Source organism: Miscanthus floridulus, chromosome 8 (genome assembly GCF_019320115.1).
Source record: "Miscanthus floridulus cultivar M001 chromosome 8, ASM1932011v1, whole genome shotgun sequence".
In the NCBI taxonomy this organism is placed as follows: domain Eukaryota; kingdom Viridiplantae; phylum Streptophyta; class Magnoliopsida; order Poales; family Poaceae; genus Miscanthus; species Miscanthus floridulus.
The window spans coordinates 147996241-148008636 of record NC_089587.1 but is presented as its reverse complement, the minus strand read 5'-3'; the positions used below and the strand labels follow the sequence as shown (position 1 = coordinate 148008636).

General features: G+C 46.9%; 1 protein-coding gene across 1 annotated transcript; it reads left to right on the top strand.

Annotated features, from left to right (window-relative positions):
• Positions 1-5104: 5104 nt before the first annotated feature.
• On the top strand, positions 5105-7176 carry LOC136473654 (mediator of RNA polymerase II transcription subunit 11-like). Its single transcript, XM_066471309.1, has 4 exons — positions 5105-5430; positions 5514-5630; positions 5920-6114; positions 6833-7176. Exons 1-3 carry the CDS (start codon positions 5377-5379, stop codon positions 6094-6096), a joined length of 348 nt encoding a protein of 115 aa, XP_066327406.1. The 5' UTR covers positions 5105-5376; the 3' UTR covers positions 6097-6114; positions 6833-7176.
• The last annotated feature ends 5220 nt before the right edge of the window (positions 7177-12396 follow it).

The following is a 12396-nucleotide window of genomic DNA, read 5'->3' as shown; positions in this document are numbered from 1 at the left end:
TCAAGTTGCAGAAGTCATTATATGGCTTAAAGCAGTCGGGCCGAATGTGGTGCAATCGGTTAAGTGAATTCCTTAAGTTGAAGGGATACACAAATAATGATGACTGCCCATGTGTCTTCATTAAAAAATCATCAACATGATTTTGTATCATATCGGTGTACGTTGATGATCTTAATATCATTGGCAACGAACCCGATATTAATGAAGCACGTCATCATTTAAAGACGGAGTTTGAAATGAAAGATTTGGGTCAAACCAAATTTTGCTTGGGTTTACAACTTGAGCACTTTCATTCTGGTATATTTATATACCAAGCTGCCTATGTCCAAAAGGTATTGGAGAAATTCAATATGGACAAGTCATATCCAACAAAACCCCGATGGTAGTGAGATCCATAGATATTAAGAAGGATCCTTTTAGACCACGGGAAGAAGAAGAGATATTGGGACCACATGTCCCATATCTTAGTGCCGTTGGAGAACTAATATATCTTGCTAATAGCACCCGACTGGATATTGCATTCATAGTAAATTTGCTAGCAAGACATAGTGCTGCTCCTACCAAACGTCATTGGGTAGGAGTCAAAACCATTTTGAGATACCTCAATGGAACTAGAGATCTTGGATTATTCTATAGTAGAAATCAAGATCCAATTTTGTTAGGATATACAGATGCTGGTTATTTATCAGATCCACACAATGACAGATCACAAATAGGCTTTGTATTCTTGCAAGGTGGAACAACAATATCTTGGAAGCCTTCAAAGCAGACTTTGGTGTCTACTTCCACCAATCATTCTGAAATAATTGCTTTATATGAAGCATCACGTGAATGCGTATGGCTTCATAGAATGATAAACCACATAATACAATCATGTGGTATTGGTGCACTTGAGACACCAACAATTATCTTTGAGGATGATTCGGCATGTGTTACACAAATGGAATCAGGTTATATTAAGAGTAATATGGCTAAGCATATTATTCCCAAGTTATTCTATCCCCATGAGCTCCAAAAGAACGGAGAAATTGAAATCTTGCAAACTAAATCATATGATAATCTAGCAGATTTACTCACAAAATCTCTACCATACTCTGCATTCTGTAAATGTGTTGAGGGCATTGGTATGAGAAGACTTAGAGACTTGCAAGAATCAGGGGAAGAATCCCTCTAAAATATAACATGTTTTCAACATCACATTACACTCTTTCTCCTTTATATGAGTTTTACTCTTGTGGAGTTTTCTCATGTAAAGTTTTTAATGAGGTAATGTTAACACATAGTAAATGTCATATTATCTATTTTTCCTCACATAGGTTTTTTCAAAGATAATATTTATGACATATTGATCTCTGACCAAAGTGTTTTAGACTATGTCTTTAGGGACACCTAAAGGGTCTATTAACATTGGAGTTATATATATCATGGTGTTTCTCCTATTTGTTTCCACTGGGTTTTAAGGAGTTTTGCCTAGTATATCGGTATACTTTGGGTTTTTTCTCACGGGGTTTTCCAAAGCTTCAAGACGATGACCGATGAACAAACAACGATGCCTACAAGAAACCAATTGATCAAGGGGGAGTGTTAAGATTTATTATTAGTGATCAATTTATTGTTAATCACGTCATTTAGCAACGGCTAATGACAGTTGTATAGTAGGCATTAGAGAGACACCTTTTGGCTAATTGACACCCTTTGGCCATTAGGCAACTGCCCATTAGGCTTGTATATAAACCTGTACCGTTCATCACAATAAGACATCGGTCATTTTCACTTGATCGCTCTCGCTCTCACCGTTTTCCACTTAACAAACCTCCCTTGTTCCATAACTCATATACTGGGAGTTGGTTAACTGGCATAGGGAAATTGAGCTTTGTAGGGCGCTTCTTTTCTTTGGGCAGTTTCGTGAACGCAAAACCATCTTTTAATGCGAGTCACTTCTTTTATACAAGTTATTTTGAGGAGAAAATACTAGCCATAATTTTTAGCACTATTACAACACGAGGAGAAAAATGAGATCGGCTGACTGGCAAGCAGACATTTTCACCAAGAATAAATGGAGAGCAATAAACTAATTTGCTTATCATCAATATTTTAAATAGCAGGTGACCTTCTCCAAAAAGCTATAAAGGATATAGTGAAAGCTTTTTTATTACTGGTTTTATAGAAAACATGATAATTCTTTAAATATGCATGGAAACATTTAACTAAGAACAAATTCATAAACATAAAATACTCAAATACATGTCAACATTCACCAAATCAATCAACATACTCATGACTACGATCAACATTCATATTCGTTCAATATTCAATATTCATAGTTCAAAAGTTATTCAATAGTTCATTGTATCATTTATTTAGAACATTACCTAATAACGAGATATAGCCCTATTTGGAACCGCTTATAAGAAAATCGGTTATGATCTAAATAGGATTTTCTAATAAGTGTCTGTTCAAAAAATTTTATATTATGGGAAATAAGGGTGTTTGGAAATCCTTATTATTATAGTAATCCTGTTTGGAAATCGGTTATTATAGCAATCCTTTATGCCCTTCTTCATCGGATGCCCTTCCAAAATTTCATCATTGTTCGGTCACCTCCCCGCCGCTCCCCACTTCGAGGCCTGACCTTGTGCCTGACCACCATTGCATCCAGCGCCTCCCTCCCGACCATCGCCCCCCTTGGCTTGTCACCACTGCCCTTCTTGTTCCCCATTGGCCTCGTCATCGCTACGCGCGCATGGGGTGGCCGAGGGGAGCGAGTGGGAAGCAAATGAGGAGTTCCTTTTTTCTCGTGCAGTGGAGCAAGATTTCTTCTCTTGGACAGGGGAGGAGATAGCAGGAGGAGACGGGGTGAGTGGAGGAGGTCAGGAGAGGAAGGGAGGGGCAACCAAGGAAATCATCCCGCAATAATGGATGTACCGCGAGGCCTCCCTCATGGAACATGAAACACCCAGTGTAGTTCAAACTTTGATTTTTATCTTCGAAACACCCAGTGAGTTCGACTCTAGATAATCGAAGAATAATCGAGTAGTTTGAGTTGGATTCTTGATTGTTCTTTTACATAGAATGCGATTTTTAAGTGGTTCTGAACACGCACATAGATTATAGTCCTCTAGAGTATGAATATATGCCTCGAGATTAACAGTGATAAAAGTATTTCATGGCTAAGCCAAATATCAGTGCTTAATACAGCTAAAATATTATTACTGACAATGGAACAATTAGCAGTATCATAGTGCTGGACCCTATGAAAAAGCTATAACTAAGTTATAGCAGTACTATAACAGGTTATCTAGAACTATGCCACAGATCATTTTCATTTACTTCTGTTCTATTTTCAACATATTTTTTTTGCAAGGTATTTTCTAATTTAGGCCCTATTTGGATGCAAATATTTTTGGAGTATCTGGACAAATACTCCGATTTTACAAAATACTTTTGTTTTCAGAAACTGCTGGGGTTTAAATATAGTAAATCTTATAGTTTCTAAAACCATGATTTTATCAAAATTGTAATCTTTTGAGTTTTAAAACTCTATCCGTGACCCCCTATTTTCTAAACCATGATCTTGTATCGCTTTGGCTTATAAAACAATAGTTTTGTGATATAGCTACATCATCCAAACATGCCAAAATCAGTTTTTAAAAGTTGACGTCTCCTTTAAAGTGTTAGTTGAGTGAATGGCAACGGAAGCCATCTTGATTCACCAAGGGTCTGCTTGGTTGACATCCAAAATTTGTCATGCCAAAGATTTCATAAGCCAAAAGTTAGGCAAAAACATTGCCATAGATTTGGCAAGCCATCTGTGAGAATTTGACAAGTTTTGGTAGCAAACCAAATACTAGCAAAAAAAAATATGACTTGTCAAATATTTGGCACGGTAAATTTTGGAAGCATACCAATCAGGCCCCAAATGAGAGGGATGGGTTTTTCTTTTCTATTTTATGCCTCCTAGATTTAAAGCTTGCCGACAACTTAAGTGATATCTATGACATATTCCATACCTCCTAAAAGAACAACATTTGATGGGCATAAAATATAAATACACATTTGTTCTCAAGATTTCAGCAAAGAAAAGTTTCACCACAGTATTACAAACAAAATTATCCCCTCTATTTATAGTGAATGGTAGAGAAGATACAGAGAAAAGAGGAGTAACGTATATAACCGGTAAAAACAGGCTGGCACAGTTTGATGGCTTCCATATATTGAAGTTCGATGGAAGTAGTTACTACATATATGTAGATTGTTAAGGAGCTCCATTGATCAAAGCTTTCATTGAGCTCCTAACCAATCCACTTGATCTTGGAAATGAAAGTTTGAAGTAGTTGGTTGTGTGGTTGCTACCTATATCACCAAAAGTCGCAATATGCCTAGTTTCATACATATATTTTTTAAAATCACTATCTATCTTGTGGTTCCTAAATTAAAATTAACTGAATCTTATATGGACTCCTTTTAGTTCTTATTTGCTAGGATTTGCTCTCGTTATCTATTATAATTAGTCTATAAGACCAATTTACTTTGATGACAACACAAGTTGAGAGATTTTCCCACGGCTAGCAAACAGCCCAGTCCAACCCATGGACCCACAGCTGTGTCCAAGTATTTTTTTTTGATATACCTAACATTTTTAGGTATGCAGATAATACCCCATTCCGAATTATAAGACGTTTTGATTTTTATAGACACATTGCTTTTACTATATATCTAGACATTGTGTATGCTAAGTGCATAAAAAAGCTATTGTCTAGAAAAGCCAAAAAAATTATAATTTGGAATGGAGGGAGTAGCGCTGTGCTTTCAATGGTAGGCAACGTCCCCGTCGATAGTGAGACGCCTATGGTGACTTCGTGAATCTTAAGATTTGCTGGCTCAGTTCTTCGGAGGTGCTCATAGAGGTAGGGTTAGCGTAGTGTGTTCATAGGATGAATGTGTGTGCGTGTTGTGAGCGTCAAAGTTGTAACGTGTAATTTAAAAAAAAATATAGTTGAGGTGTCAAATTGCTATTCTGTGCCTGTAATTTTTTTATTCGCAAAGCAGTCCACAAGCCAGCCCACAGGCCACACACCCGACGGCCCATCCGGCCTTTCCCACTCCTCGCCGATTCCTCCGAGAGCAAAAAAAAACGCCGGCCGCAATCGGGAACGGAGAACCCTGGCAGCCGGCAGCGTCGCGCCGCCCCCGCCCCTCGCCGCCTCGGCGCGTCGCCGGTGGCCGGCCTCGCTCCATCCAGCAAGCTGACCAGCTCGACTGCTCGAGCTCGTCCTCGTCGTCGTCTACCAAAGCCGCCAGATCACGGCACTCCGTCCAATCTTCGGCGCCACCGATTCCCTTCTCCGCCGCCTCTCCTCCTCGTCGTCGGTGAAGATGATACCCCAGAGCCAGAGCAGCTCCCTGCAGCGCCTTCAACTCGTCGAGAAGGTAACCTCACGGCCCGCACCCCGATCTCGGTGGTTGTCAGTTCGGTTCCTTACGTTGGCTCGATGTTTGTTGTGCGTGTGCAGCGGATAGTGCGGGTGCTGGAGCTTGCTGGAGCGGTGATGGAGGAGCTGGGAAACTCTCAGGGCCCTCGCACCGATGCAGTCGGCGCGCACTGCCGCGAGTTCATGATCGCTATGAAGGTAACCAGCCCACTGCCTGCCCTCAGATCGTTAGGCTGCGCGTTCCTGTTGTTACCAGTTATGCTCCTCAATCCTCGCTAATATCATGCTAGAGAGACTATTGGAAAATCAACAGCTGTTTTAAAGTGCTGTATGAAAATTTTTGCTCCGGCCAATGTTACTTTGTTTCCATCAAATTGACTATGTAAATATATGCATCTGCTCATCAATTGGTTTTTATTTAACGCAGTATACATGCCACAAATCATTCATGATAACTCACTGCTTAATTATGTTTTGGTTGGAGTAGGAAATTCAAACAACGTTGCGTGAGGAAATCAAAAGTGCTTGTGAATATCGTCCATTTGAAAAGTGTGATTACAGCGCAAGGATTGCTAATGAGATATGCTGCAAGAAGCTGGAGTATGTAATTGAGAAGTTGGATACCATGCAACACAACCTTGAACAGAGCACTGATGATGTTTAGTGAGCTGGCTACACAGTAGTAAGTGTACCCTTTTTTTGCAATAAAGTGTAAACTGCTTAGCGAATAAGAGGATACTTTATGATGATAGCATCCGCTCAATCAGGTGATTTTATCAATACTTTGCGGCAGTGGTAGAGTTGGTGAATTAGCTCTTTTCAATTTCTTGGTACTTGCAATGCAGCCATTATACACTACATGACTTCCGCCGCGTTATATATTACTCCCTCCGTTCCAAATTATAGGTCGTTTTGGCTTTTCTAGATACACAACATTTTATTATGTATCTAGACATACCGTATATCTTGGTGCATAGCAAAAGCTATGTACCTAGAAAAGCCGAAAAGACCTATAATTTGGAACAAAGGATGGTACGTGTTTACAGGGACTTCTATTTTGGCTTGTAAATTTGCTTGCAGAAGTTCTTTCCATTCATGTCTTATGTTTAAACTTCAAGCCTTCATCTTCTCATCCTCAATGTGTAATTCTGTTGTTTGAGAGGATAATGTTTACACCAGATATTTGTATTTAAATACACTGCTGATATCGCTTGTTATATGGCTAGCTCTTGTAATGCTTCCATATGTCCGCAAGGGCGGTAATTCTCTTTTTTTTTTTGCCCCATTATGATTCTACAATAATCTTTTCTGGTACTCATCCTTGATGAATTGTCTACCTTCTTAACGGGGATCAGGTTTCGTCTGAGTTGAATTACTCATACTCTGTCAATTACTTTCAGGTTTGGGAGCAACAGATGATTGAGCAGTACGCAGAAGGAATGTAGAAGCATTGTATCAACCTATAATTGCAGGAAACTTTTGCTCAACTCTGGGACTGTAACTTGTGGTTTGCTTGTATTCCATGTTCTGTGACAGAGTTCTTAGTTTAGCTGCCTGCTGATGCTCAGTAGCATTGATCTTGGCCTGAGTAGGATTGGAGTAGCATCCTTGAGCTTAAAATCATGGGATTTTAAGGCAGTGTATTTTACTGATGAGAATTTGCTCTTCTGTATTGCATGGACTTGCTTCATCCTTAGAACATGCCTTTTGGTATATTGTTAACTCGTTTTTCAATGATGATCTTCATGTGATTGCAATGAATGCTGTTTTGATTTAATTGTTCATGCTGGTTCGACATCCATTGCATTCGAAGTCATCATGTTTTATCTGCTGTAAATACTGTATGGCTATTTAGTCTAGTTTAGAGAGCAGGTAAAACATAAATGAGGCATTTATCTGTCATTAATCTTGAAGTCTATGACCTATAACATGATTGGGTATGATGCCACATCAACCTCTTAAAATCCAAAGTACATTGAAGATTCATATTCCATTGTATGATTTTCAGTGTATCTTCCAAGTGCATCTTTTTTGTTTGCAGACTTGTTCTTTAATGAAGGTCACCAATTAGGTGAACAACATGCTTTATTTCGAAGATGGAGATAACTCCAAGAGGGGAAGGACCCATCGGTGGGGTCAGAAGAGAATGGTAGGCAAAATCGCAGAGGAAACTGATGCTCTTAAGAGAGATACCATTTCTTGTTGAAGTCTCTTGAGGCCTGGGCTCAGGGATATGGCTACTATGCCTACTCCAACCACTTGATCAGGGAGATCCGCAGCAGCATCTACAAAGAAGGGAAGCTCAACAAGCGTCAGAGCTAGTCAGCCAACCTCCATACATGTGCCCAAGTAGTGCAGCACACTACTAAGGCTCAGAAAATGGAGAATAGGCCTTGGCCTGAGTTCTGATCTAAATTAAGACACTGGTGTCAGAAGACAAAGAGGTGACCACATTCCTCGCATAGAGGAGGGGTAACCGTATAGGAGTTGAGGGAGACACTTGCTCATGATTTCGTGCCTATATAGCCTCATCTTTGTGCAATTGAGGCCCCAGAACCTTGTGCCAATGAGGAACCAGAATTGGAATCGACCCAACAGGTGCTGATGATGAGGTGGACAATTGCTCCTAGCCTCCTATTGTCTAGCTTTGTTCTAGTCCATGTAAACATCCACAATTTATGGCTCTTGGACCAATCACCAACCGAGTTTAGAGGTAAGTACAAATACAACTACTTAGCTTTCAGTTTTAACTTTCCAACTTATGGTTCCTTATGACTATCCATACTTTCAGTGGAGAATATAGTAAATTACCATGCTGCAACACATGGGAAGCCAATAACAGGACTTGACAATAGAATGATGATGATGAACTCCCAAACGAGGTAGCTACCTCTTTGTTCATTTTGAAGCATATCTATTACTGTCCCTTTGTATCTCTTTATGCTGCCATTTATATTTTTCAAATCACAACTGAAGCGCATTTTGCGTTTGCGTTAAGAATCAAATTGAGGGATCAAACTGTCTTTACATTATAGAGACTAAATTGAAACTGAGGAAAAATTATGAGGATTGGTGTGGACTGACTGACGAGATCTTAACATATGGGTATGTTAAGCCTTGGGATCAATGGTTCCCGACCGAAGAGACCCCCCGACCGGCCGCTCTAGGATCGTCGGGGGGCTCGTGGGCTATACCCATCGGGTACGCTCGCGCGCACCCTAAGATCAAGAAACTCGGCCGAGCTTGAGCACGCCGCGGCCTCTGCTCAGGGCTCGGGGGCCCGCCCGAGCGCCCGAGCCTCAGGTTCCCGATCGACGAGAAGCCAGGGCCCGATTCTTGGCTCCTGCCTGGCTTACAACGCTAGCCAAGGCTCGGGCGCAAGAAGACACGGCCCGAGCCATCGAGGCTACGGGGCTCCCCGACGCTGCACCTTGGACGTGGCTTTGCCGGCCGCTCCCCCGACAGGGTCACGCACGGGGCGTGACACAAGAAGACAAGCTCTCCCTCGGCCTTTGGGGGCTCAGGGGCTTTCGGGCCCGCGCGTCAACCTCTCGAGCCGACCTCCCTCACCACCGAGAAGACTCCAGAAGGCACGCATGGGGGAGGCCGGTCCAAGCCGACACAGCCTGACACTTAGCATGTTAGAACAGGCTAACCGGACGATGCCTAGGGCTTCTTCGGCTCCACGACATCGCCACGGTCCATAGAACGCTGCTGCAAGATCCTCCTGGACTTCGGCGCATGCAGACCATAGGCTCAACCCCCCAAACCGCCATGTACCCGACCTATCTCGATATATAAGGGGTAAGGTCGGATCCTAGAGGGGGGAGGACGATCCCAGACAGATCATTCAATTCCTCATTGATCCACTCCTGCTCGGCACCGAGAGCAGAGCAACCCAGAGAGGGGCACCGAGAGCTCCTCCACCACACCCGTCGTCTTCCTCCTCTCCGACGAGGGGAAGGCACCACCGACAGCGAGGCAACCTAAGGATTAGCACCGAGCTAACCCCCTACGAAATCTCTCTTCCTCCTTTACACTCTCTTGTAACCCCTCCGATTTTGGGTGCTCTTGAGTATAAGGATCATCAGCTACTGGACGTAGGGCATCGATCGGTCCGAACCAGGATAAACCGATGCACCCTCTCTGTGATTCTTATGTTCTTGAGTCCATCCGAGCCATCGGAGACGCACACTCTGACACCGACTCGAACAACAATGCTTGCTGCGGTTCCGACTCCGTGACAGCGGGCGCGCCAGGTAGGGGGCAGCGTCAAGTGCGATTCATGCTCTACGGTGGCTGGAGCCACCCGCCTCGTCATTGGAGCAAGCGGCACCGCCCCAGACGGCGGTGTCCGCTTCCCTGGCGGGTTCTTCATTACAACCGGTGCCTTTGCTCCGGGCCAGATCCTCATCTTTGGGAGCCTAGCCTATGTCGCCGACTGCTACGGCGAGCTATGTCCGTTCAATGGGGCCGCGCCGACCGGCAACGAGCTCCCGGCGCCCCCCCCCCCTCCGTCGGGCTTCCTGGGAGCAGATCTCGAGGTCCTGGCCTAGCAGATCCGGTGCGGTCTGGGTCTGCACCCCATCGTGTCAGACCGTCGCCAGATGTTCTACATGTTGGTCAACGTCCACCACCAGATCGCCACCGGCGAGGTGCTCCCACCGCCCGACCGCTTCTGGTACTACCTCCCGGACCTGCCTTTCAGGATCCAGAATGCAGCGGCGTCCTTCTAGCTGGAGCTAGAGCAACTCATCAGCCGCGAGGCACAACGGATCGCCATCCTCTCCGGCGTCGTAGGGGCCGATGTCCCATCGCTGCGCACCTTCCTCGAGATCCTCTTGTGGAATGGCCTAGAGTATGACTCCGACGACATCAACTGCTATGCTCCGCCACGCATGTGCTACCACATCGACGGCGAGGTTCCTGCCGAGGACGCGCCCGAGCTCACGCCGCCGGACTAGAGTCTCCGTGGTCGCATGAACTACCTTTAGGAGAAGGCCGCTCGTCTACAGGCTCGGCAGGTGGACCTGGAGGCCGCCGAGGCAGAGCTCGAGCGCCAAAGGTAGGACCTTGCGTGGCAACAAGTTGTGCACCCTCCTGGCAACGACGACGACGCCCACACGGGGGCACCCAGCACCCTACGCTTCCCCCGAGCGGCCTACAACATGGCGGCTGCCGCCTGCCGGCCGGAGGACATCTCCGACAAGCTGGACCCGAAAACCAACGTGTGGCTGCACGAGGTGAGATGGCTTCTCCGCGTCGCTCTCGAGCAGCAGGCCGAGAGCCCTGCTTCCCGACGTCACGCCGCGTTCTCCAGGTCATCCCAACCGACGACCACCGCCAATGGGGATCGCTTCGACGCCCACGCCCACCGGTGGGTGCAAGCGGTGGCGACTCCTCCGACAGCAGCTTCGATTGTCCGCGGACCACGGGCGCCAAGCCCCTGCAGGAGCGAAGGAGCGAGCTTTCCCCTCGGCGTCCCCCCACATACCACCGGATCGGCGACGACCGCGACGTCCACGATACCATCGAGGCCAGGCGCCACGCTCAGGCGTCGTCCTAAACTCCTGAGCTGAGGGACGGGGGCGCCGCCCTGGATCACTTCGGCCCTAGGCGTTCGGGGTAGCGATCCGGGCGGCCCCCTACCCTAGGCGATTCCGGCCACCGACACATATCTCCAAGTACGATGGAGAGACCAACCCGGACCATTGGCTCGAGGACTACCGCCTCGCCATGAGGGCCCAGGGGGCGGATGACTTCGCTGTCTAGTACCTTCCTCTGCTTCTGTTGAGCTCGACCAGAGGTTGGCTCGAGCAGATTGAGCCCGACAACATCCGCTGCTGGGGCCACCTCCACTCCGTCTTCGTCGGTCACTTCCAGGGTACATACACTCAGCCCGGGAACTCATGGGACCTCCACAACTGCAGGCAGAGGGCTGACGAGACCCTCCAGGAGTACATCCAACGCTTCTCTAAGAAGCGCAACGAGCTCCCCAACATCATCGACGCTGATGTGATCAACGCTTTCATCTGCAGCATGACCTACGAGGCGCTTGTCTACGCCCTCGGGCGTGAGACCCCGTGCACGACGTGGGAGCTCCTGGGCGTCGCCACCCATTATGCCACCGGCGAGGAGGCCATCCAGGCCAACTTCAGCGGCAAAGCCAAGGCCGCCGGCCACCTCAGCGGTGGGGACTGCGGTGATGACCCTGCCTTGTCCCAACGTCGCCGTGACAAGAGGAACAAGGACTAGAATCGCCGCGGGGAGGTCATGGTGGCCTCGGCCGACTGTGCCGCCAGGTCTCAGCCCCGCGGGTGCGGTGCGTGCCATGAGCACTTCGAGAAGGCACTCGAGGTTGCCTGCCCGTTCCACAGGGGGCAGGCGAAGCACTTCCTCAAAGACTGCGCCACCATCAGGGGCTACATCCGCAGCACCCTCGGCCAATAGGGCAAGGAATAGAAGCCTGTCCCGAAGGCCGGCAAGCTGGCTGATGCCGCCCTGGAGGCCGACAGCTTGTTCCATGAGGCCGATCGCTGCCTCATGATCTTTAGGGGCTCCCAGGTGTACGGGTCCCGCCGGCAGCGCCGCATCACCGACCAGGTGGTGAACGCCGTCCACACCCTCGCCACCCCGATGCGGCTCCGATGGTCCTAGACGACCATCACCTTCGACCAGGGAGACCACCCCTATCGAGTTCCTCACTCGGGACACTACCCGCTCATGGTCAGCCCAATCATGGGCACCACGCGCCTCACCAAGGTGCTAATGGACGGGGGCAGTGGCCTCAACATACTCTATGCCAGCACCCTGGACAAGATGGGCATCCCACGGAGCAGCCTGTGCCCCAACAAGGCGCCATTCTACGGGATCGTCCTAGGGAAGGAAGTCGTGCCCCTCGGGCGCATCCGGCTCAACATCACCTTCGGCTAGTCAGACAACTTCCGGAAGGAGCCACTCACCT

What these genes read in the sequence shown, in the direction of transcription:
- LOC136473654 (XM_066471309.1), top strand. Translation starts at nt 5,377, where the DNA reads ATGATACCCCAGAGCCAGAGCAGCTCCCTGCAGCGCCTTCAACTCGTC. An exon ending in GCCTTCAACTCGTCGAGAAG is followed by an intron (nt 5,431 to 5,513) that starts GTAACCTCACGG and finishes GTGCGTGTGCAG; the next exon opens with CGGATAGTGCGGGTGCTGGA. An exon ending in AGTTCATGATCGCTATGAAG is followed by an intron (nt 5,631 to 5,919) that starts GTAACCAGCCCA and finishes TGGTTGGAGTAG; the next exon opens with GAAATTCAAACAACGTTGCG.